This window comes from Thamnophis sirtalis, unplaced genomic scaffold (genome assembly GCF_051295495.1).
Source record: "Thamnophis sirtalis isolate CommonGarterSnake01/CBP01778 unplaced genomic scaffold, rThaSir2_p1.2 scaffold_5, whole genome shotgun sequence".
In the NCBI taxonomy this organism is placed as follows: Eukaryota; Metazoa; Chordata; class Lepidosauria; order Squamata; family Natricidae; genus Thamnophis; species Thamnophis sirtalis.
The window spans coordinates 124,316,659-124,342,708 of record NW_028261385.1 but is presented as its reverse complement, the minus strand read 5'-3'; the positions used below and the strand labels follow the sequence as shown (position 1 = coordinate 124,342,708).

The 26,050-nt window shown below is 39.5% G+C and overlaps 1 protein-coding gene across 1 annotated transcript; it reads left to right on the top strand.

The window, feature by feature from the left end:
* Positions 1–19,348: 19,348 nt before the first annotated feature.
* PROKR1 (prokineticin receptor 1) lies at positions 19,349–25,040 on the top strand. Its single transcript, XM_014070675.2, has 2 exons — positions 19,349–19,842; positions 23,735–25,040. The coding sequence occupies exons 1-2, from the start codon at positions 19,349–19,351 to the stop codon at positions 24,429–24,431; spliced, it is 1,191 nt and encodes a 396-aa protein (XP_013926150.1). The 3' UTR covers positions 24,432–25,040.
* Positions 25,041–26,050: the final 1,010 nt, after the last annotated feature.

The following is a 26,050-nucleotide window of genomic DNA, read 5'->3' as shown; positions in this document are numbered from 1 at the left end:
TCTTCAACTAGAATCGATTTGGATAACATCTAGTCAATTTGTATTATGGGCACAACTCAGTCAAGGCATATTTTGATTAATTTCTACTAAAATGAACTGGCTTAAGTTAGTTGTGTCTATGACTTATTCTACTGCTTTTCAACAGCATTTAAGTGAAAACTAACTTTTCTCAAATGGTTCCATGTTTCTGTATATAACAAATTTGTAACTGAAGACCAATGTTTAGCAACACAGCATCTTGATATTTTTAAAGTTTGTAAAAGGAACAAGGCTTTTAAATAATTAAGTTTAGAAGTAATGGAACTAAAATGTTTATTCCCCTCTCTTTTGAAATCTGTTTGCACTGTTTTGTTCTAGTTCCTCCCTTGTTTTGGATTCAGTCTTTGGCATGTCACTTAACTGCCAAAGGCAATTCTTCCCAGAAAGAAAGGTTGCCCATCCCCATTTTACATGAAAAGAATAAAAAAGAAATGTTCAACAAAAACAGCATCATAAAAAAATACACATGATAAAAAGCCTCTTGTGATTTCTTTTCCTTTTCCTTTTTTTCCTTTCTTTTTTTAGAATAAAGTGTATTTGATCTCTTCAAAAGAATGCCGGAGAAAACAAGATGAAATTTTCATTTAGAAACGTCTAACATAGTTTAGGGAAAAATGGGAGGTTATAAGATGGGGCCATAAAAATCTGTTAACGCCCCCCCCCCCCCCCGCCGCCATTCAAAAAGAAAAGAAACAGGCAGCTGATTTAACAAAAGTCCAGTCACACACATCTGGTGAATTGGAAAAAGATTTAGAATGAATTATCTGTGGTTTATCTGTGTCCTCGGGGTCACCTGAGTAGTGCAAATGGGTTTGGAGTCTTCTTGGAATCCAGTTGCCTGAACTCTTTAGAAGTCCAGTTGTCTCCTGAAAAAGCACCTTTGGGACAACAATGACCTGGATGACTGAGAATCTCCATAGAAGCTTAGCAATCCACTTTGGGATGAACACCTTTGGAATGGTTTAGTATGAACAAATTTCCTGAACAATTGCAGACTACAGGAACCATTTGCACTTCAGTTTGAGGTGCAGACGACACAGACTCATCCCCAACAGCCTGCACCTGTCTTCAACAGTGAAGGGACACAGGAGAAAAAAACATCCTGCAGCCAAGAAGGCTCCACACCCATTTACACTACTCAGGTTTAGCAATAGCAATAGCACTTAGCCCAGTGGTTCTCAACCTTCCTAATGCTGCAACCCTTTAATACAGTTCCTCATGTTGTGGTGACCCTCAACCATAAAATTATTTTCGTTGCTACTTCATAACTGTAATTTTGCTACTGTTATGAATCGTAATGTAAATATCTGATATGCAGGATGTATTTTTATTGTTATAAATTGAACATAATTAAATCATAGTGATTAATCACAAAAACAATATGTAATTATATATTGTGAAATATTTATTTCTAATTACAAATAAATGTCTGGGAAGTTTAAGAGCAAGCTCCCAGCTCTAAGTGGAAAGAGAAAAAGAAAGAAAGAAAAAACAAAACAGCCACCAATTCTTCATTTCTTTCTCCTTCTCTCTCTTTCTGTCTCCCTGTCTCTCTGTTTGTGTGTCTGTCTCTCTCTCTCTCTCTCTGTGTGTGTGTGTGTGTGTGTGGCTCTTTGTCTCTCTCCTCCCTCCCTCCTTCTCTGTAATTCTCTCTCTGTATCTGTCTCTCCTCCCTCCCCTATCTCTGTCTCTCTCTGTGTCTCTGTCTCACCCCTCCTTTCCTCTCTGTCTCTCTCTCTGTAATTCTTTCTGTGTATCTCTGTCTCTCTCTCCTCCCTCCCCATCTCTGTCTCTCTGTGTGTCTCTGTCTCTCCCCTCCCTTCCTCTCTCTGTCTCTCTCTGTAATTCTCTCTCTGTATCCCTCTCTGTGTCTCTGTCTCTCCCTTCCCTTCCTCTCTCTCTGTCTCTCTCTGTAATTCTCTCTCTGTATCTCTGTCTCTCTCTCTCCTCCCTCCCCCATCTCTGTCTCCCTGTGTGTCTCTGTCTCTCCCCTCCCTTCCTCCCTCTCTGTACCTCTCTCTGTCTTTCTGTCTCTCTCTCACACTCACACACACACACACACACACACCAGAGATGGGTTCCTACCAGTTTGCACCTATTCGGTAGAACTGGTTCATCAAATCTACCGAACCGGTTAGAAGAGGTTCCACCAGTGGACCCGGAAAGCAGGCCACACCTACAGAAGAGGTTCCAAAATTTTTTGAAGCCCACCACTGGTCCTTGGATATGATTATTCTACACTATCATGCTCATATTTATAAAACTCAGTGCCTCTGTGAAAGGTAAGGATGACTACTGCGTTTGTGGTGCAATCAGAACATTGCGTGTGTTGAAGTTGTTTTAACGCAAACTAAAGATGCCTTTTAAAAAACAAGTTTACATCCTATTCTTATGGATGCCAGTGCTGTGTGTGAGGTAATTTAAGGTGGTTCTGACAAGTGTCGTCGGCATCTTCATATCCGGTCACATGGGCGGCAAGCCACTCCCATCCGGTCACATGGGTGGCAAGCCACTCCCACAAAGTATGCCACACCCACAGAGTAGGTTCGAACAATTTTTGAAACCCACCACTGACACACACACACACACACATACAGTGGTCACCTCGCCTCCTGTTCTTCGGCTGCTGCACAAGCCCACGTGGCGTGCGCTGCCCTCTTCTCTCTTTACAGTTGCCTCGTTTCCAATGGAGGGGGTGGGGAATGCATGCATTTTCCTCCCTCTGCATGGATTTCCCATCCCCTATTGGTCCTGTTGTTGCTGGAGCCACTTTTGCTGAATCCGGTGAGGTGGTGGGACTCTTGTCATGAGAGCTTCTCTGGCAGCCGCTTCTTGTCATCGCCGCCATGCTTGATTCAGCAAAAGCAGCTCTAGCAGCAACAGGACATGCTTGGGGAAGGGAGAGCCAGAACTGACTGCCCGGAATTGTGTTTCTGCCGCCACTGTGAAAATGTATGTTTTCCAACCGCAGGAGGGAAGGAAAGAAGCCAGTCTTTGGAAAGAACCTCCCTCCCCCTCCAGAGAGCCCATGCCGAAAGACAGGAGTGGGCGGGCTGGTTTGAATGCGGGCAAGTGGGTGGTTTGGGGCCAGCATCTCCTTCGCTCATTCAGGCAGGCAGAGAAAGAAAGGAGGCTTGTGAAAAGGAAGCCCTGCTACCAAGGGCGAAAGGGAGCATCTTCGCCCTCGACTATTGCATGCCTCCTTTCTCCACCCGCCCGAACTAGCAAAGAAGGTGGGCCACTAAACGGCCCGCTCTCCCACTCACATTCAAACCAGAGAAGAGGGAGCAACCCACCGCTGGTCTGTCCATCTCACTCACTCATTTAATCACTCACTCTTAAAAGTACCTGGCAGTACCCTCGAAGGGCTTCGGAGAACTTTGTAGAGCTTCCGAGGGCAGCTTCTGCAGAAGCCCGGGTGAGTTGAGTGAGAACAAGTTCCCGCCATTACAAAGTCTCTGAGGCTGTATGGGGTGTGCGCATGCACCTATGTTTTTTCATGGCGTGGAGCTGTGGCAACTCTCTGTGCGGCCGGTGATGACTCTGGAGCCTATCTGCGGGGGATTTCGAGGAACACAAGGGGGAGTCTAAAGTTTAGAGTTCCAATGGTCTTAGCGACCTCTGTGAAAAAGTCATTCGACTCCCAAAGGGGTCGCAATCCACAGGTTGAGAACCGCTGACTTAGACTTATATACCACTTTACAGTGCTTTACACCCCTATCTAAGCAGTTTACAGAATCAGCATATTTTCCCCAACAATCTGGGTGGTTCCCCATTTTACCCACCTCAGAAGGATGGAAGGCTGAGTCAACCTTGAGCTTGGTGAGATTTGAATTATCAAATTGCAGTCAGCCAGCAGTCAGCCGAAGTAGCCTGCAATACTGCACTCTAACCACTCCGCCACCGTGGCTCATGGTAGTGGTTTAGACTGTTCATTGATCACACTTTTCAAACAGTCTGTTGCAGTTAAATCAGCAAAGAGGCACTTTCAAAAACAATATATTGAGACTAAGCTTTTGAAAACTACATTCTATAAAACACCATTCTTGGAGTATTATATTGTGCAGGATACATTGGATTTGGATTGGATTGGATTTATTTATTTATAGGCCGCCCTTTTCCCTGAGGGGACTCAGGGCGGCTTACAATCAAAAAAGGAAGGGGAGTGTAGGATAATACAAAAAAGAAAAGAAATGTGCACAAAGTAAATTAACAATAAAAACTCAACATTCACTCAACATTCGGGCGGGGCGAAATAAGATTATCCCCAGGCCTGACGGGTTAGCCAGTTCTTGAGGGCTGTGCGGAAGGCCTGGACGGTACATGAGAGAGAGGTGGGGAGAGGGAGAGAGAGGTGAAGAGGAATTAATAAAATGATAGAAGAAAATGAACAATAGAAGCTACACTCTAGGTAAGAGATATGTAAAAAGCAGATATTTGCAAAATATCTACTGTATTTAACACTGACATTTCAAGCTGCTTAAATGCATAGTGTGTAGTAGGAAATTCTAAATTTTAGGGCATGCCTACACTTACTATTTAAGCTGCTTATCATGGTGCTCATGATAGCTTGACTCCTTTAGGAAAGGTGAACTGAAACACATTAGCTTGCAACACATTCAGTCTGCTAATTGCTTTCCTTCCTGGATATATTTGCATACATTTATTTCAATTTGTATAGTGACTTATCTTATCATCATCACTCTAGGTGAATAACAATAGTTAAAAACACAACATCATAACAATAAATACATAATTGGCAGGTGAAATAAAACCACAAATAACTATAGCATCACCATCCCATGGGCTCTGCCACATGTTCTGATTCCTATGGAGGGTGACATAGTCAAGACTTCAAAGCTTTGTGAAGCGCCAATCTAATCAAATCTTTGGGCAGGTAAGATAATGTTCCAAAGAACAAGCACCATGACTGAAAAAACTTTCTTCCAGGGTCACACCGGATAACACTTTTTAATAGGTGAGACCCACAGCATTCATCTTGTTGCCAGAACTGATGGGACAGGTAGACACAGTTGGAGAAAAAAATGTCCTTTGAATAATTCAGCTGCATGCCAGGGCTTTATATAAGCCAGGGCTTCAATTGAAGCTGGAACACACTGACGATCCATGCATCTTGCAGAGTGGAGGTCTAACCTAACATAGCCACAACATTGCATTTTGAGGCTGCTCTTCAAGGACAACCTCATGTAAAGTTTATTGCAGTAGTTCATTTACTGTACTGGGGATGATAAAGGAATGGGCACAATTGGTGCACAAGCTTGAAGTTGTGCAAAAGCTCTCTTGGCCATAGCTGTCACCTATTTCTTGGTGGGAGTCTAAGAAGAGCTCCAAATTCTGCACTGGTTTCATTTGAAGGACTGTAATCTTCCAGAACTAAAGATGGAAAATCTGAGATTTTCCTAAGCCCTAAAATCCAAATTCATTTATCTCACTAGGGTTGAATCGAAGGCTGTTCTTCCCCATCCACAATCACTTAGCCTCCAGAAACTGAGACAAAATCTCCACAGCATACTTACAGCCAAAGTGTAAAGATATAAAAGTGTGGATCATCAGCATTCTCATATTTCATATCAGATATCTCTGATCATCTCCAATACTGTAAATATCCTTTTCAGTTCTTTTGTGAGCTACTTGTTCAATTACCTTGGCTTTTTTAAATGCTTCCAGATTTTGTTTTCTACATTGGAGTCTCTACTGTCCTTAATTCCCTTTTCAAACAACTGGCTACAAGATCTTTTCATTTGAGGTTATCTTTCCATGGTATCTTCCTTTGACTGCTATTTTGATTCTTCTGTATTTACTGTCAACCACACTAAACCTTCTTTCTGAAGGATGCCAATACTAACTATAAGGAAACAATTTTAACACTAATTAGAAGTAGGAAAATATTCCAATTATGGATACTAATAATAAATGAACTGAAAGAAGAAAAATGAAAGGGTGTACCTTGCAACTTCAGGAAAATTTCTTGGCTGAATGATGGCCCAGGTCATATGCTAGAATGGGACTTGGTGTAGATGTAGTCTTCTGGAATAGAACCACTGTGAATAATGAGATCTGGATTTATTTATTAAAAGGAAATATCTAGAGTTCATACAAAATACTATGGCCCTTGTTAACTATTGCCATATGTGCTTTTGACTGGGTCTCTTTAGATAAAGTGATGATGCTTCCAAAGCATTTATTCTGAATTCAGAATGATAGCAAAAATCAGTGTCATTTGTGCCTGAATAAACAATTGTTACCATTCCTAAAACTAGGAGAAGCTGAAGAACCAGTTATGAAATACAATACCAGGACTTTTATTTTATTTCAATACTTCAATCAGAATAATTCTTTAAAGATATAAAAGATGGCATTACCATGTGAAGTGTTAACTTATTGCAAGGGAGGGGTGCAAATAAAATGGAAGGAGTTCACATGCATAAAGAGAAGCATTTCTATTTCACGGAGTTATCAAATGCTTTTATAGAGATAGATCTAAAATCTGGTTTCCCTGGACAGAAGGATCCTGATCTACAAGAGGAATTGTCTTGATAGCAATAGCCACTTCACAGTGCTTACAGCCCTCAAAGCAGTTTACAGAGTCAGCATATTGCCCCAACAACCTGGGTCCTCATTTTATTTAGATGGATGAAAGGCTGAGTCAACCATGAGCCAGTGAGGATCAAACCACTGGCAGTGGGCAGAATTAGCATGCAACCTCCTGCATTCTAAACACTGCACCACCACAGCTTTCCCCCTTATGAAAAGGGAAAGAATGTCCATTCTGATTTCCATCTTTCTCTACTGCTTCCTATGCTCTTTGAAGGACAAAGGACTCTGCAGAACAGCAGAGGAGATGACAGTGGGGAAAATGAGGAAGAGATGTTGAACAGACATATGGTACTAAACATAAAACGAAGATATAGAATGCAGTTTAAACCATTTGCAAGTAAAAACAAGAACAAAGAAGAAAACAATTGGGGAAGACAACTATAATGGGAAGAAAGACAACTGGACATTTATGGTTGATGCATTAAACAAAGTACAAATATATGTGTATATCCCTTTGCCATTTGCTGAATCAACAATCTCCTCTTGGCAGACTTAAAATTAAAACAGTGGTTTACATTCCCTTGAGATTGTTATCAAAAAAGTTCTGAGGCATTTCTTGGCAGTAATAAAAATAAAAATAATTATATAGCCATTTCCAATTATGAAAGCAATTTAAAGGATTGGCAGTTTTTCTAGTTTCCCTCATACAAATTCAGCTCTCCCTGGGACATATTTTTGCTATTCCTAAACACAGAGCTACTTAAAGAGCAACCAGTAAACTGAACTCATTATGATATCTAAAAACAGAAAGAAAATTGTAGTTGGCTTATAAATAGAATTCTCTCTTCTTCTTTTTTTTACCCACAAGAACAATTTTATGGATTTATAGTTTCTGTACTGATTGCTGGGATTCACTGATGTATATTGCATTTTCTTTTACTAAAATTCAAGTTGATTACCCCAGCTTTTTCAAACCTCATGCCCTCCATAAAGGATTACAACTCATAATTTCCATAAGACAATTATGGGAATTATGGGTAATACATCTGGAGGATATCAAGTTTGAAGAGACTCATTCACTGCATTTATTGTTGCTATTCCTGTTGTTGCTATCCTTCTGCTCTTTTTTCTTTGCAATATCATTTTGATTGCTATAACTGATTTGTTTAGTTACTCTGTTATTGTGGTATATGTTTGTATCTTTTTTTCTTTTTTTTAGTTTTGTTCTTGTCTGTATTTTTCAGGCTTATTTACCTCTCCCTCCAAATCTACTCTGACTGGTGTTTTCAATTATAAATTAATAATCAAACAAAAAACCTGGGAGTAATGATCGTAGGCAAATCAGAAGTCTGAGGCCACCTGTTTTCTCAAAGAATTTCTTTATTGGGTACATCCTATCGGCACGCTTAGTGGAAAACCAATTCTGAATCTTTCCCGCAGATTTAGCATAATTAAAGCCAGCAATAACCCCTTCCCCAAGTGTCACTGGTCACATTGACAAATTAGGTTAATTGGCGGGCTCCTCAGGAACACTCCTCCTCCTTCCATCACCTGGGAGATGACCTTGATTCCCAAGAGAAAGATCTAAGTTGTGTCCAGTAAGGCATTCCAACCTCCTCTCCCCTCCCATAGTGTGTGGCAACAATGAACTAGGAAAATGACTTCTGCCAGGTTTAGTTTGGAACAGACATTAGGTAGCAGAAGCAAGTTAAACCCAAAACCCTCTAGACTGCATACAAAGCAAAAAGTTCACTTTGAGCCTACAGTGGTGGTCATAATGAGAATTGTATTATTCTGCTAACTACTCTTGTTCCTTAGTAAAGATCTTCTGCTAAGCATTCAGAAACAGAGCTACAGTATCTAATCTCACTAGTCTGAAAGAATTATTTAACCTAATATTCCTAATGGAATATTGTCCAGATTCCTAAGCAAAGGAAGGAGTACATTACAGAGAAGGAAGAGATAATGCAGTTTACATAATGTGTGTGAGAAAAAGAGGGTAAGGCAGCTCCTCCCTAATATTTCCTAGAGTATAAGTTTTGTGGTGCAAAACTGCTGTAGTTTTGGAAGATGTTGGATGTTTGGATGTTTATTATACTTGTATGCCGCCCGATTCCCGAGGGACCCAGGGCGGCTAATAAACAAGTGGGGAAGGGGGAAATACAAAAAACAAACAAGACAGGAACAAAATACACAAAACAGATTAAAACAACACAACAGTCACAGCAATTCAAGTGGGCTGGGAACTCATCAGCCCCAGGCCTGCCGGAATAGCCAGGTCTTGCGGAAAGCCAGAAGGGTGGTGAGGGTCTGAATCTCCACGGGGAGATCGTTCCAGAGGGCCGGAGCAGCCACAGAGAAGGTCCTCCCCTGAGGGGTCGACAGTCGACATTGGCTAGCTGATGGAATTCGGAGGAGGCCTAATCTGTGGGATCTAATTGGTCGTAGGGAGGTAATTGGCATTCCAAGAGTTTTGTCTATAGGTGAGGAACAAAAAAGAAAACTGCTTAGAAGAATCTCAATGTGTCTTTTTTGATATTTGGAGTCTGACACGTACACTGAACTAGCCAGAAAGCCAGAAAGAAAACAAGGGGAAATTGAGTTTTTATCACTGATGCTGATGTGCTAAGAACTTATAATAAAGTGTATGTGGGTAACATATGAGAATTCTCATCAATGAAAAAAAAACTGAATTCATAATAAAATCTGACAGATCTTCAATTCTGCTACCATTGACCTTTTCTTGTGTATTTAAATGTTGTCAAGATATTTCCAGCACTATAATACTCAAGAAGTAAAATAATTTTTGACCTTTCTTGTAACTCCACAGATATCAGTCCTGTATTCCTTATTTCAAAGTGACATCCCAGTCTAACGTATTGAATTTTCTATTTATAAATGCCCTGTCTGTTTCAAGAATTTTTTTTTTATGAAGAGTTTCTAAATTGAAGAAGGCTTGTACTTTTACATTTGGGAAAACAACAGCCATCTACTTAAGAAAAAATATGGTAGGCTTGGTCTTAAAGAAATCAACATCTTTTTTATATCTAAAACATAACATTATGGAGATTAGAATTCCAAACTGGATTTCTAAAATTAGAATTCCTTCTTTAAGCATAATGAATCCATGTATTGGCCTAATATGAAGCCTTTGTGCATTATTTTCCCATCTCACATTTGAAGAAAACACTTTTCAGTATCCACATATTGTGTGCTTTAAAAATTAATTGTTAAGGAAGAGAGATGTTTCATCATATTTGAGTGGTTGGCAGTATTCACACAAGTAGCCTAAAACTAACATGTGTTCTCCATTTTTCTCCATTCCAGTAAATAAGCACCACACACCAGAAATAGTATCAACAAGAAATATCAGGACATTGCAAAGAGAAGCGCCTGAACTCAGTTCAAAGACAGATCTTAGGACTTCTTCAGTACACCCTGCCATGATTCCCACCCACCCTGCTTCACTCCTTCCTCAGATTGCTTTGCAACATCAGCTTGATGATGATTACATTACCAGTTAAGATATTAAGCTAATCAGCTGGAAAGCTGACAGTCCGGGTTTGAGCCCAAACAGTGTGCCACGGGGTGAGCTCCCATTACTCTCCTCAGCTCCTGCCAACCTAGCAATTCAAAAGAATGCAGTGCAACCAGATAAACAGGTACCACTTCAGCCAGAAGGTTATGCATTCCATATTTTCATGCTGGCCACATGATGACAGAAGCATCTCTCAGACAACCAGGTTCCTTTGACTGAGAATTGGAGATGAACGCTAATTAGCACTCCTAGATGACCATCCCTAGAGTCAGTCACAACTGGACAGGGGAAACCTTTAACTTTTTCATCCATATGTGTGAATGAACTATATATGTGACATATGTCTATATGAATATCTATCCATACATCCTATTTTTAATAGCAAAATTCATGTTACAAAACCTATATGTTCTACATGCACAAATTTGTAACTTCCACATAGCAGCCTTCCCCCACAACAAATATGAATTCATATATATGTACTAAAATAAGCCCTCCCCTGAAAATAAGCCCTCCCCAAAAATATTGCAACACAGCAGCAGCTATGAGGTGACCACAGTCACCTCCTCCTGCATCTCAAAAATAATAACACCTCCCTGAAAATAAGGCCAAGTGCTTATTTTGGGAGGGGGGGTCAAAAGAAAATAAGGCCCTGTCTTATTTTTAGAGAAACACGGTGTGTGTGTGTGTGTGTGTGTGTCTGTCTGGATGGCTTACAATAAAATAGATAAAAACAAATATAATATTGAATATTGAATAAAAACATATAGCAGCCAACATCATAACAACCCTCAGCAAATTTTATATAAATATAAACATAAATATAATGTTTATAGAAGTCCAATATGATTTGGTCAGTTTATAAATATTAGCTGAATGCAATGGGAATGAGTGAGTTAAGTAAGTATGATAAGACAAAAAGAATTACAGTCAGGGATGAGTGAGCACTAGATGAGTGTGAAATGAATACCAAAGTGATCTAGTAGTACAATGTATGATTTGATCCTACAGAGAGAATGAATGAGTGTAGAATTGTGTCTAAGTGTTTGTGTGTGTAAGTAGAGTGAATAATAGATTGAAAGAAAGCAAACTGAGAAAACCAGAATTGCATGAAATTGATGAGATCCTCAAAATGAGAGAGATTCAAATTTAAAGATCTAAAAGCAATGTATGACTCTCTATATGAATGTATTAGAAGAAGAGGTGGTATTCAGCAGGTTTTGACCAGTTCTGGAGAACCGGTTGCAGAAAATTTGAGTAGTTCGGAGAACCGGTAAATACCACCTCTGACTGGCCCTGCCCCATCTATTCTCTGCCTCCCGAGTCACATCTGATCAGAAGGAAATGGGAATTTTGCAATAACCTTCCCCTGGAGTGGGGAGGGAATGGACATTTTATAGTAATCTTTTGCTTGCCGACATTTCAGACTATGAGTTCAAGTCCTGCTGAAACTAAACATTCTACAAATCTACTACTTGACTGGTCTAACAGTGGGAAAAAGGTCTGAAGAGACTCTCAGCCATCCAGGTCATGGTTGTCCCAAAGATGCTTTTTTCAGGAGGCAACTGGACTTTCTTGTTTTTTCTTTGAAGACGTTTCGCTTCTCATCTAAGAAGCTTCTTCAACTCTGATAGGATCATGGGGAATGGAAGGATTTATATTCATTGCAGACAGTTGATCATTTGTATCCTTCTAGAGGGTTGTTGAAGCACTAGGTGGTTTATCTGTGTCCTCAGGGTCACCTGAGTAGTGCTCCTGCTTCCTGTAGTTTGCAATTTTTCCTCTGGAAATCCACCCCCCCCCATTCAAAGCCAATCATTCATGTCATCTTACAAATATATTTTGGGGAGTAACCCACTAGCATAACCCTAGCTCATTTGTACTCTAGGAAAGTTCAAGCTATTCTACGCAAGCCAGCATTTCTAATCTTGAGACAACTTGCAATCCATTGACCATATCTTACCAAGTAAGTGTTACATGCTATGTTATATTATATTCGCTATACTGTATCTGCTATACTTAATATATTTTGCAAAACATCACACTGCCTGACTGAAGGAACAATTCTCTTAACTCAGAAAAAAAAGGGGGATTTCCTCCCTTCTCTTCCAAATTTAATCACTCCTTGATTGTCTTCATCATTTCCTGCTAAAAACTCAGTTACATTGGAAAAATGTGTAGCCCTTGAAACAATAAAGGCTGCACAATTCTATTTTAAAGGTCATTTCTCTTATTCTGTTGCCCAGAAAAAGGTAGGTTATATTATTGGCTCTGAGCCAGTGTATTCAGCATATCACTTTCTCTACTCATCCGTTTTTTTAATCTCTTACTTAAAATAAACTCCAGTATTATTTTCTGCAGCCCCCTTTAAGCTAGCCACAGAGGATGCTAACAGAATGATTACCAATCATGTCATTTAAAAATAAATGAATAAATAGCCAAACACAAGAGTGGAAGTATCATTCACATTACATCTCAAGGTTTCTTTCCTTCAGGATGCAATCTAAATAAATGTCACATACCCACTCATGAACCAATTACCATTAGGAGAAGAATTTCTATTGGTGCTAATCAGATTTTTTTTTGTGTTAATTCATAGTGCAGCTACCCTATATACATGAATAGAGAACCGCTCTGAATTTAATATAACCCTTCCCCAGCAAAAGGGGAAAAATAAACTAACCTCAAATGCCTACATAACTGTCATACCTGTCACAGCTACATAACTGTCAAAACCACATACCGGCCATTTTGTTTATGGTTGCTAATGACAACTGAAACCCATCTTGTAAATTCACCTAATAAATGTGAATGTGTATTACTTGCATATGTTTGCACATATAGATGTGTGTTCTGACCACCACCACCCCTGACCTGCAAATCACCCAGACACAGGCTTGGCTGTTTGCCGCTCTTTAATCATGGATTTATCGACTCCTTTGGCTGAAGGCCCAGACAAGACTCACATGCAAGAATAGTTGGCAGCAACCCAAAATCCAACAGGCACAGATACAAGACAGACAGAGTATTCCAATACTGTTTCAAACGGTTGTGTCCTCAAATGACCCCTCTCAACTTCTTCACTTATATACTCTCTTGGGAGGGGCCAAGCCACAACCACCTGGGTTTAATTATCATCTCTGAGTCTGCCTCCTCAGCTGCTGCTTCCGTTTCTCCGCCCTTCTTTGTCTTGCGTCAGGAACAAACTGCCTTGAATCCTCCGCACTGCTCCATGCCTCAGGCACCTCCTGGTGGCCAACCAGCCTCTCTGGGTTGAGTCTGAACCCTGCCCAGGATCCTCCACATCTTCCCTGGCAGACTCATATGGTTTCTCGCTATCCGAGTCCATCAGCAGCTCAACCAGATCCTGCTGGGCCACAACAGATGTGTGTGTGTGTGTTACACACTTAAGTATTCTGATTGGTCAGAATTTTTCTGATACAAAAAAACAGAGCCAGAAAAACAACAGCAAAAGAATAAAAGATTACAATGATTTTTCTATAACCATGATGGTGAATCTATGTGGGCATGCGTGCCATCACCAACTGCTCTTCCAGGTTCCGTTATGCGCATGTATGCCGGCCATCTGATCTTCGCACAAAGACCAGCTGTCTGGCACACATGTGCATGATGGAACCCAGAAGAGCAGCTGGCTGCCATGCACTTGCGCACCAGCCAGCTGCTCTCTTTCAGCTTCCAGCGCTCCGGCAAACACGCTCAGATTAGCCATTACTGGTCTATAATGTCCCCCATTTGTAGGATTAATGGACCACCTACCTACATATATGCATATCAAAATTCTTTTTCATATAAACAAAACACTCAGGATAAAGGGAAAGAAAAAGAAATATGGAGGGAAAACCTGGATGGAAATCAGAGACATGAAAGAAGTAAATTGACAAGAGAGGAGACCTTGAGGTCTGAACTCAAAAGGATTCAAAGTCATGAGGATGAGCATCTCCTTCTCCATTTCTGCTGCTGGGGTCTTATCTTCAATGAATCCATGCTTTCTGAAATGAGGAAAGCTTCATCGGAAGGATTTTCATTCTTTCCACATTGCCTAGAGGGGGCTAGGCCATTCTGTACTTGAGAAAGAGAATTTCCTGCAGTAAACTGGAGAGGCAAAAACCACCACTATTCTTTTGGCCCCTCCTTCATGTTTTGCTTTCCATGATACAGAAGGGTTCTCTTTCATTCAGCAGCATCAGTTCCTCTTTAATAAAAGCTGTGTCTAGTCAATTTTAAGGACCCTTGTGGATCATTTGGCTTCCCCACACAACTGGCAACAGCAGGAAGGATGACCTTAAAAAGGAAAGGGACTGCTCGATTCAGCAAAAAGTATTGCAGGGCTAATGACCACCTACATAGGTAAGATTTCCCACATAAGTGGGTAAAGTAGGCCCAAATGAAGGGTGTTTTTTAATATTGGCCCCCACATGTGGAATAGCTCCCATGGGATATTATTCAGTGAGCACTCCTACTCTGTGGCAAAGCAAATCCCATCAGAGAGCATCTGTAACTGTTATTATTGAATTTAAGGTTGGTATCAATTGTGAGTCACTGCTTTCTTGATATTTTAATATTACTATTCTGTGCTTTAAGAGTACCTCTCTCATTGATGAATTAATGTGATTTTTAGTAATAGCAATAACATTTATATTTATATACTGCCCAATAACACTTTACAGCACTCTCTGAGAAGTTTACAATGTCCACATTATTTGCATATTGCCCCCCAACAATCTGGGTTCTCATTTTACTGACCTCAAATAGATGGAAGGCTGAGTCAACTCTGAGCCCCATCAGGATCAAACTCCAGACTGTGGGGGGGCAGAGTTGGCCTGTAATACTGCACTTAACCACTGCGCCACAAGGGGTTCTGCATTTTTAAGGTGAAAAGATTTCATCTTTCAAGTAAGAACCTGAATTTACAATAGGTACTAGAAATTTCTCCTAATAATTGCCACTCGAGAAGATCTAGTGTGGTATAGGGGGTAATCTGTTGGACTAAAATAAAGAATTCATCATCAAACATAGTAAGTCACTATGTGACGTTGGGACAGCAGTGGGATTCATTTGTTTTTTACTACCGGTTCTGTGGGTGTGGCTTGGTGGGCGTGGCAGGGGAAGGTTGCTGCAAAATCCCCATTCCCTCTGGATCAGCTGGGACTCAGGAAGCAGAGAATAGATGGGGGCGGGGCCAGTCAGTGGTATTTACCGGTTCTCTGAACTACTCAAAATGTCTGATACTGGTTCTCCAGAATTGGTCAGAACCTGCTGAATACCACCTCTGCTTTGGAACTATCATTGACTCTCAACCTAATTTCCTCATAGGATAAGGATAATGCAATTATGGTAAAAGGTACCACATATAAGCCACCTTGAGTTCCTGAAGAAAAGACTGAATCTAAATATGATAATAACAACGAAAGCAACTCAAACATGCATAGAAGCAGCTTAGGTAATTCAGTCAGTTTGGGCAATGAAACTTTCATTTGATCTATGATGTGGTAAGATGACCAACAGGGCTCCAAATAGTCCATTGCTTACAGTAAAATTTAGTAGTCATGTATTATTGTAGCAGAGAACCCCCAAGTGTTCCTATTAAAGGCCAATGGACTAACTATTTATAAGGTTTTCCCTGCCTCACTTCTGTTGAATGCTACAAAGGATGTAACAAAAATCTTAAGGCAAGGTGATAAAATTAGGAAGGTTGAGAAATTAGAGAGGGAACGGTGAAACTGATCATCTGTTTCTGTCTCAGATTTTAATTTAAAGAGGAAAAAGATTTCAGGGCTTTACATTTTTTACAAATGGTCTTAATGGTGACTTTGAGGCACCATGAATTCCACAAAGAGCCCTAAATGCTTTTTCATTCAATGCATAGTCATGCTGATTTAAAATCAACCATGTCATAGGTTGTGTGACTTAGATTTAATGAACTGATGGATATAATTATCAGTGCCAGGATGTCTGAGTACATTAATTAAATATTTCACCTACATATGGGGGACAAAATACTGTAAAATGATGGGCATAAAAAGCAAAATTTGGGGAAATGGCACCATGATTTGCAATCACTTAATGGCATTTTAAAAGGCTTTGGATTGGATGGACTATTTCTATGTGCACTTATCTCTTATCCCAGTATTTATTTATTCAGTTAGAAGTTGAGAAGATAGCTTTCATACAGAAAATTCAATCACAGCAGGTCCAGGGCACGACCAACTTCCAGAAACCTTTGAAATGGCACTAGCTGCCTAAAACAATTTCAATAATTAAAATTTCTGTCCAGAAATCTGAGCATAGTATGTTTGGAAAAATCATACTATGCTCAGATTTTCAGCAAAAAAAGCACAATTCCTTTTGGAGAGGAGAAGGAAAAAAGAGAGGATTTCTCTGTTTGTTAAGTGATCTAAATAAGATCACGAGGACAAGATAATCCCCCTTGACAAACTCAAAGGTTAAAGAAAATCAATTTTCTTGAAAGCTGGGCAAAGCACACACATGGATTCTTAACATACATCACATGTGTATCAAAACATGACATACTGAGTACTGCCTCTTTAAAATTACATATGCATAAAGATGCCACCTACTGAGGATAGACTTTAGATGCAGACACACAGAGAGCCAGACTTCTGTTCTTGCTCAGCTCTAAAGAAGACCTGCATACTGCAATTCCACTTCTAGAACCAGACAGCATTCTTCAATTTCACTAACTCTGTAGTGATTTTCATGACTCTCCAATTATTCTTGGGATTACAGCATATGAAGAAGTCACAATTTGTCCTAAGTACATGCTCCAGAACAGGTACAGTCTGATATTTTTTTAAGTGGCTCTGTTTTTATCAGCAGTTGTGATAACAGTATGTACAATTTACTAGTTTGTTTTGATTGTATCTTTGTTTACAGTCAAGGCATGCACTGATTTTGAGTTGGGATTTCTCTGCCCTTTTTTTTCTGCGACAGAGAGAGAATAGTTCAATATTACACTCTTCAGAGATATTATAGCGATGAATCTCTAGAAATTTGTGCTTTATTCCTTAGGCTGTTTCTTTGGGATGGAATTGTAGGAAACACTGACATAGTTGGTGAAACTTAGTTCTGAATAAGTCTTTTACACATGGTTCTGTTAAGACTTTTTTCTCTTAAATTTCACACAAAAAAACTGTGAATGCCAACAGAACAGTAACAAATATTTGACCAGGCAATCAGCTAATGCCTCAGGAAGCCTCTAACACATCTGCAATTTTTTCTTTTTTTTCTTTAGACAGATTTAGATGAAAGGTTTTCCTTCTTCATTTGCTTCATACATTCCTACTGCACATGAAACATGATAAGCAACTGAACTTTCCCACAGATGTTTCTTATGGCAAAATCTAGCTGCTCTTTGCCCTGAGAATTCCAATAGTTAGGAAATAATGCTTAATTGTTTATCTGGTTGTGTGATTGTTTATGATGGAATAGATAGGTTGCTCCAATTTTTGATGACTGATGTTTGATCAGCATAAGTAGAATCGTCTTTATTATCCAGACAAAATATATGATGCTGCTTGACATCTCCACAATGCAAAAATAAGTCTAACTATTCTGCAACATTTGGAATCCAATTGCTCCACTGGGTTTGGGAGAATAGAATAGAATAGAATTCTTTATTGGCCAAGCGTGATGGGACACACAAGGAATTTTCTTTGGTGCATATGCTCTCAATGTACATAAGGAGAATAAAATACATTCATCAAGAATAAAAATATACAACTCTTAATGATAGTCAAGGTGACTAATAAGCTATCAAATCGTACTAGTAAACAAATAAAATAATATAAATTGAAAGATACAAGCAACAAGGTTATAGTCATAAGTTACATAATTATAAGTAAAATATACAGCCTGATCTTGCAAATGTACATATTAGTCTTCCTTTCAGTAATGGAAACACAAGCACGAGACTACGTAAGATAATGTCACTTATGAAAGGTTATATAAAATTCCTCTTGTTTTCAACCCCTCTTTCTTTTTCCTGGAGAAGTTTGCACCATTTCTAACCAGAACAGACAGATTGGATTAACCACATCCTTTCCCCTGGAATCCAGAGGCTATTTAAACAGCCATTGCACTGCTGATTTTGTTATAATGAACCAACCAAGTGATATTTCTGCAAAGCATTTTTCATTATATAAAAGAGGAAAGTGGTCCAGGTAAATGAGCAAACTACAGATCCAAAACAGTGGTGAAGTTTGAAATTCATTTAGCTCTATGAGTCCAGTTTATAGATTCACTCGAATAGTCCAATATAGATGGCACAATATATATTTGAGGGACCCAGTGTTAAAAATCTTCCGTACTCATGAAAATGGAAATCCCTTCATGGCCAGAACTCAGATCAGGGCATTAGAGAACCTTACCTAAAACTTTGGATAGCCATTCTTGATTTATAAAAGCATAGTATCATCAAGCAGCTGAAAAATTTGGTTCCCTTGCCCCTACAGGATGGAGTCATTGATTCCATTTCACAGTAAGACTTTCCAACTTCCTTTTACATTTGTGTGTTTGGAGTGATTTGTTGAGCCTTTGAGGTTGAGGTAGTTTATTCATGTCAGGAATCAATCAATCAATCTATTTTGTTGACTTCAACAAAAGGGTGAGAAATTTAAACTGGTAGTGGAATTATCTACTTGCAAAATAAAACCTTGCTGGCATGAAGCTCATCACACTCAATTTAATTACTTGGGTTGCTAAAATGCAAGAGTGGCAGTTTTGTTTCACTAGGAACCTTTCACAGATTGCAAAAGGCTGAAGGAAATTTAACTTTATTTCTTCCCTTTCCTCACTGTCAATCAGTGAGCTCCATCTTTGCGCAGAAAATATTGTGACGAATTGCAACTACCTGAAAAAGCCCCTCATGGTGGATTTGACAAAATTTGTCCTTGTTTTGTCCAAGCATAAAGAAGTGGGAAAGGATCTTAGAAAAAGATTTGTCCTTCCCAATCTTTGGCATGGCTCAAGATAAGCTTTGGGGGGAGAGAATTGTATGTTATCCTTTCTCTAAGTGGGTTTACTTTTCCTGTTTTGAAAGGTAAGAAATGATTCTGCTGCCATTGAAGATGTTGAGAACATGACTTACAGAACAGTGAGATTTCTCCCATGGATGGTGGTGAATAGATAAAGTTCAATAAAGCATCACTAAGGAAAAGAGACAAGAACACCATCATGAAGCAGGAAGCACATCATCCCAATAACACACACCCACATACCAGCTTTGCTGCTATCTATGGCAACCATATTGGAGACTTCCCTGCTTATCAAAACTTCACCTTCCCTTTCAACTTCAGCTACAGTGACTATGATCAACTCTTGGATGATGATGATGATGTGACCAAGACTCGCACTTTCTTTGCTGCCAAAATTGTCATTGGTGTGGCACTGGCTGGCATCATGTTGGTCTGCGGTATTGGCAACTTCATTTTCATTGCTGCTCTCATCCGTTATAAGAAGCTGCGGAACCTCACCAATCTTCTCATTGCAAATCTGGCTATCTCGGACTTCATTGTGGCCATTGTTTGCTGTCCATTTGAGATGGACTATTATGTGGTACGCCAGCTATCCTGGGAACATGGCCACATCCTCTGTGCATCTATCAATTACTTGCGCACTGTTTCCCTCTATGTTTCAACTAATGCCCTCTTGGCCATTGCTATAGACAGGTAAGGGGACTGGTGGGAAACTAGGGTTGACTGGAGCCAGGAATTGCTGTATCTATTGTTTTTGCAATTAATTTTCCTATTTCTCTTTTCTTTTTTTTTAAAAAAGCATATGATTTATTGGAAGCCTTCTTCCATTTCAGAGCCCTTCACCATCATTGCACTCAAAGATAAATCACAGTTATCATTTGACGTCAAAAACAGAGAGTCATAATAAAAGGCTGCTAGGGGGAACATCTGACAAAGGTTGCTAAGTCTTGGCAGAGCTGTGTGAAGACTGAAAGTGGGGCCATAGACCTGCAATTTAACTATCAACTGCCTTTACCACCCCAGGTTTGGGCAGAAATCTTCTAATATACCTCTGCCTGGGATAGTGTCTTCTGGATTTCTGACAGTGACATTGATGGCTTTTCTAAGGTTACTTGTCTCTGGAATTCCAGTGATCCTGCATTACTACATTAATGATAGGTGATATATTTCTGCTCTTTTAGAAATGGTTATGAAGAAGGGAGGAATACTGTGGTTGCTGGAAATGGTTCCAAAGTAATCAGCATTTTATTTTCAAAACCCCAGCTCTTTGCTTGTTTCACATGCTGATAATTATTGTCATTTGCAGAAGGCGGCAATCTGCAGAATTAAAGAAAAACATTTTTGATAATTGGGTTTTCCCAATGGACCACTAGCCAGTAGAAATCACATCTGATTTTGCAGTTTTAGAATGCTTAGACTGAAGCAGCATGTTGTACACATCTCAGATATAAATCAAAATGCTGTTGCTTTGTTTGTCCTATGGGATTTGATCCCCAAACCATTCATTGCATTTCAAACATCAGGTTTTGAAATATCTCGAAGAATTTGAACAGTGTTCAGGTATGGAACACAGGCAAGGCTGAAAGGAATATCTTTCCAGTGTAATTATTAAGGAGGCTGCAATGAAACATTAATCATGAACAAAGATTGCCCAATTTCCCCTCCACAAGAGAATCTATTGTTTCAGGTAACAATCTTACATTAAAGCAATTATGTAAATCTGCAGGCTTTTAAAAAAGATTTTTAAAGAACCCCAAAGTAATTATTGGGATTTTTTTGCGTTTGAAAATGACAAAGTTTGGATAAAATAGGTATACATGCTCTATTAGCAGCAACTCTTAGTGTCAGTTAGATACTTTATGAAAAATGTTCTTGGTATCAGCTTCCCTTCAGATTGCAAAACTACAATTCTCATCTCCTTAACCAGGACAGGTAGTCCTCAACGTCCGATCACAACTGAGCCCAAAATGTACGTTGTTAAGTGAGAAATTTTATAAATGAGTTTTCCTCCTATTTTCTTGCGCATTTGTTAAGTGAATCACTGTTAAGTTAATAACACGGTTGTTAAGTGAATCTGGCTTCCTCACTGACTTTGCTTGTCAGAAAAGGGATCATGTGACCTTGGGACACAGCAATGGTCATAAATATGAACCAGTTGTCAAGCATCCAAATGTAAATTCACATGATCATTGGTATGCTGCAACAGTCATAAATGTGAAAAATGGTCATAAGTCATTTTTTTCAGCACTGATTAAAATCTGGTCACTAAACGAACTGTTGTAAGTCAAGGACTACCTGTACTGCTTTCTGACATGCAATCTGTAGCTGGGGATAATGGGGTTATAATCCAACTCATTTGGAGAGAATGCCAAATTGTGGAAGGCTTACCCAGAGGATATCTTATAAAGATAGCAATCCTTTCTGTTGAAACATTATTTCTATTTTGTACCATAGCTTAATCTTGGAATGTGCTAAGGATGTTTATGATATCAATTTTTAGTGGCCTTTGACATATTCAACATCTGATGGCATATTTGGAATATACATTGATACATTCATCAGCATATCTGTTTTTATAGACATAGTGATGTAATATCTTTGCAGAATAGGCTAAAAATGTGGAAGAATTGGAATTTGTCATTCTTTTTTAAAATATGGATCCGCCCTAGAGATATCAATCTTATATTTGGAATTATATGATGCACCATGGGATTCTCTAAATATTTACATTTTTAAATGTGCCAGATTAATAGCAACGTGTAGGAAAACCAAATATACAGTTATTTGATACTACCTGTATCACCATTTGAGATGTTGGATCGGATGTATAAATAATGGGAACCACTTGCTCAGCAAAGGTCAAATAGAAAATATTAGAGAGCAGTGAAATGGAAAATATTACATTACAGCAGAAAAGATTTGGTGACAAAGGAAAGACAAGATTTGATTTTTTTTTTCATGTACAGCCTGACTTTGGAGAATGTCACTGTAATGTAGAGAGAAAAGAAAGGATATAAACTTAGTTTTGATCATTTTCTTTTAAACTTCTGTGAATAGAAACTCATCTCAGTGTACAAAATGAGTTTTTAAAAAAGAGGTTAGTACATTCTGATATTTCTTGAAGAGCTAATAGTATGGTGTTCTAAACATTAACCTGTAATTTCCTAGGGCTAGGCAAAGCTCAGTCCAATCACCTAACTGAAGAAAAACTTCCACCATCCTCCTACATGTACAAACCCCACATATTACAAGTGAAGCAATTGCATTATTTCTTATGCCTTCCCTAACTATTCCAAATGGTAGCAGAAGTTTTACATTGTTGGAAGAGTCTTCCTGCTCAGGCTCAGAAGCCTCTTCATACTATTAGAACTGAGAGGTCCTTGGTACTCTCTGAACTTGGTTGTTTTCTTTCAGATGTTTTATTACCCAAATTAGGTAATATCATCAATCTAGTTCAGAGCGGGCCAACGCCCCTCATGTCAACTCTGAGCTACAAATATTCTCCTTTATTGGTACTATCAGAACTGCTGTCCAAGTCTTCAAGATGACACAAAGTGGATCATGGAGGGAAACCACATTGCCTCTGAAACTCGATGAAGCAAATTGAATAGTCTCCCCAATGCAAATCCAGACCTCTTCAGACAGGGCCATAATTCCCACTCTGTCAATTACCCTAAGTGTACAGATTCAGGGTTTGCACATCACACTAAGCTATGGCACTATAAATAACCCATAGTGGCTTAATCCACACATACATAAAATGGTAAATCATGTACTACAAAATCAACATATGGATTTTTATGTTGTACACAACTGTAAAGTGTAAAGAGCTGTAGGAATAATCTTAGGAGTCAGGAGAAAGTCCACAGCCTACAATCCAAAGGACAAATGGGGTAGAGAAAGCATCTCAGAATTAACCCTCCCTAATTCTCTGAAATTAAAGGCAGGGGAGAGCAGGCAATGAGTATGATTGTGACCAGTGTCTGCAGGTTTATCTGAAATCTTAAGAAATTATAGAAGAATGGTCCCAGATTCCTTTGAACAAGTGGTATCTTGCTGTTTTTTTCTGGAGTTATCATGTCACTTCCTATGAATTTCTAGGAGTGCTTTATTATTGGATGCTATATTTCAATATTAGTGGAAGAGGTCTTTTGATAAAATATTAGAACAATGTCTCCTTCCTTGGTAGCCTGCAGATGTGGATAAACTGTAGTTAACCACATACTATTTTGTCAAGGAATGGTGGGTGTAGTAGCTGAACAGACTGGGGTATGCGAAGTAAGGAAAGCTATATTTGGAGTCTACAGAGCAATGATGATGGGAGTTGTATTCCCCAGTTTTTAAAAATATACACTAGCGCTTGAAATACAGAATAATGCTGTTTTCCTAATTTCTCCATTAGAATTCGTAGCATTGTATCAATGATACAGTGTCTACAATTGCATTTCTTAAACATTGGAATAAGAGCAGCTTGGTGCTCAATAAAACAAATTGCCATTTCTGTTAATTACCTTAAGCTACTTTGAAGCAATAAAAACAAGTGGATCTTTTCTAATACAAATGTGGAAACTTCTGTATTTTGCAGGTACCTTGCCATTGTTCACCCATTGAAACCTCGGATGAATTACCAAACAGCAACCTGTCTAATTGCTTTGGTGTGGATCGTCTCCCTGATCATTGCAATACCATCAGCCTATTTTGCAACCGAGACTGAAGTATTTATGATACAAAATCAAAAGAAGTTTTTCTGTGGACAGATTTGGCCAGTCGATCAGCAGATGTATTACAAATCCTATTTTCTTTTCATCTTTGGTGTTGAATTTGTTGGACCAGTCTTCACCATGACCCTCTGCTATGCCAGGATTTCACAGGAGCTTTGGTTTAAAACTGTGCCAGGCTTCCAGACAGATCAGATCAGAAAAAGGCTTCGTTGCAGAAGGAAAACTGTATTGGTGCTCATGTGCATCCTAACTGCCTATGTTCTCTGCTGGGCACCCTTCTATGGCTTCACAATTGTCCGTGACTTCTTCCCCACTATCTTTGTGAAGGAAAAGCATTACTTGACAGCCTTCTACATTGTGGAATGCATTGCCATGAGCAATAGCATGATAAACACCATGTGCTTTGTGACAGTCAAGAACACCACCATGAAATACTTCAAGAAGATTATGCTGCTTAGGTGGAGGTCCACCTACTATGGATCCAAAGCTAGTGTTGATATGGACATCAGAACCAGCGCAATGCCCATCACTGAGGAGGTGGACTGCATTAGACTAAAATGAAATATTGACACACATTGTCTCACAGCCAAGGTTCCATAGCCTCATTCACTCCCTGCTTTGCTTTCTTTTCTTCTGTTTTAATGTGTCAACATTTACCAGGGAAGTTGCTGTCCAGCAGAGCACAGACTGAACAAGATCCTGAAATGCTCCAGAAAGCAGAACACTGGGGCATAACCAGCTTTATCACTGTTATTCCACTTTGTTGTGACTCAATTTCTCTGGTTCGAAATTATATCGACTGTATATCTAGGCTAGAAATCAGAAAATGATTTGGAAAAAATGGGATTATTCCAAAATCTAAGTGTTTTTTTCTTGACTCTCATCAAAATCCCCATTAGTTTGTATCAGGACCGAGGAAACAACATGCTTGTTCACTCCATGTGTAAGACAAAGAAACTTTTTATTATCAGCCCATTGTTATGGATCAATGGGCTTCAAAATGTTCCTTATATTATCAGACCCTGCCCAAGCAATTCCGATGCTGTGATAAGTTCCTTTAAAATAGACACTGGAATGGCTGAAATTAGTTGAATTTTCTGTAAAACGTCTGCTCTTTTCTTTGTAATAGTATCCTTTTATAGTATCAGTATGATGTCTTTCTTGCGGAAATCTTGTAGCCTTTGATGTTTATAGATGTATGAATGAGATGTTTTTATTCCTACTGCAGGCTTGACAGAGTTGCTATGCTTTCTCTCGGTCAGCTTCTTCCTGTTTCTCAAATCCATTTAACTTGTATTTACGTTAGGGAAAAAGAAAGCAGAACTCCTATATTTGGAAAACACAGGGTTTTTATCATTATTATGGTCATCTTTTTTATTTTTATATATCTATTTATTTATTTATTTAAATGTATAGTCTGCCTAACACTGTTCTACCATAACTTTGATGTGATTGTTGCTTAAAGCAGTGGTCACCAACTGGTGATCCTTGGACCACTGGTGGTCTGCGTGAAAATTTTGGTGGTCCACAGAAAAAGTATTTGCATTTTTATATTGCACTAAATCAGGGGTCCTCCAACTAAGCCCCCTGGGATGGATACGTGCAATGAACACTTGTGTTGCTGCAGAGAGTCTCCCCCTTTGGGGACTTTTTGTATGGGTCAGAGAGGGGCAGAAATTCTGATTTAGGGTCTGCTTCGGACTCCTGGTGCAGGGCTTTGGGTGAAGGCTGGAGGGAAGTGCTGCTGGTGGTGAAGAGCCAGAGAGCCTTACTCCAGTGGGAGTTCATCATGGCCTGGAACTGGCAGACCCATCTCAGCCCTCTGAGCCTCCAGATGCTAGTACCTGGCCTTGCACTCCCACAGGTCTTCCCTCTGCTTGGAAAACCTATGCTCGTAATCCTGTGAGGTGCTTCTGCTGAGCCTCCTTCTTGGTCAGATCCAATTTGAACTTAGCTGTTTTACCAACTCTTTCTTGTGGTGGCTGCTTAGTTCCAACAACTGCTTCCTGTTGGGGCCCTAAGAAGCCTGGGTGGGGTGGTGAGGAGTGGCTGGGAAGGGAGAGGTGAGTAGAGGCTGGCGAGGCCACTCTTGATGTGAGTGATGAGTTGCTCACACCCACCCAGTCACATGACCACCTAGCCACGCCCACCCAGCTGGTCATTAGTCAGATCATATCAGT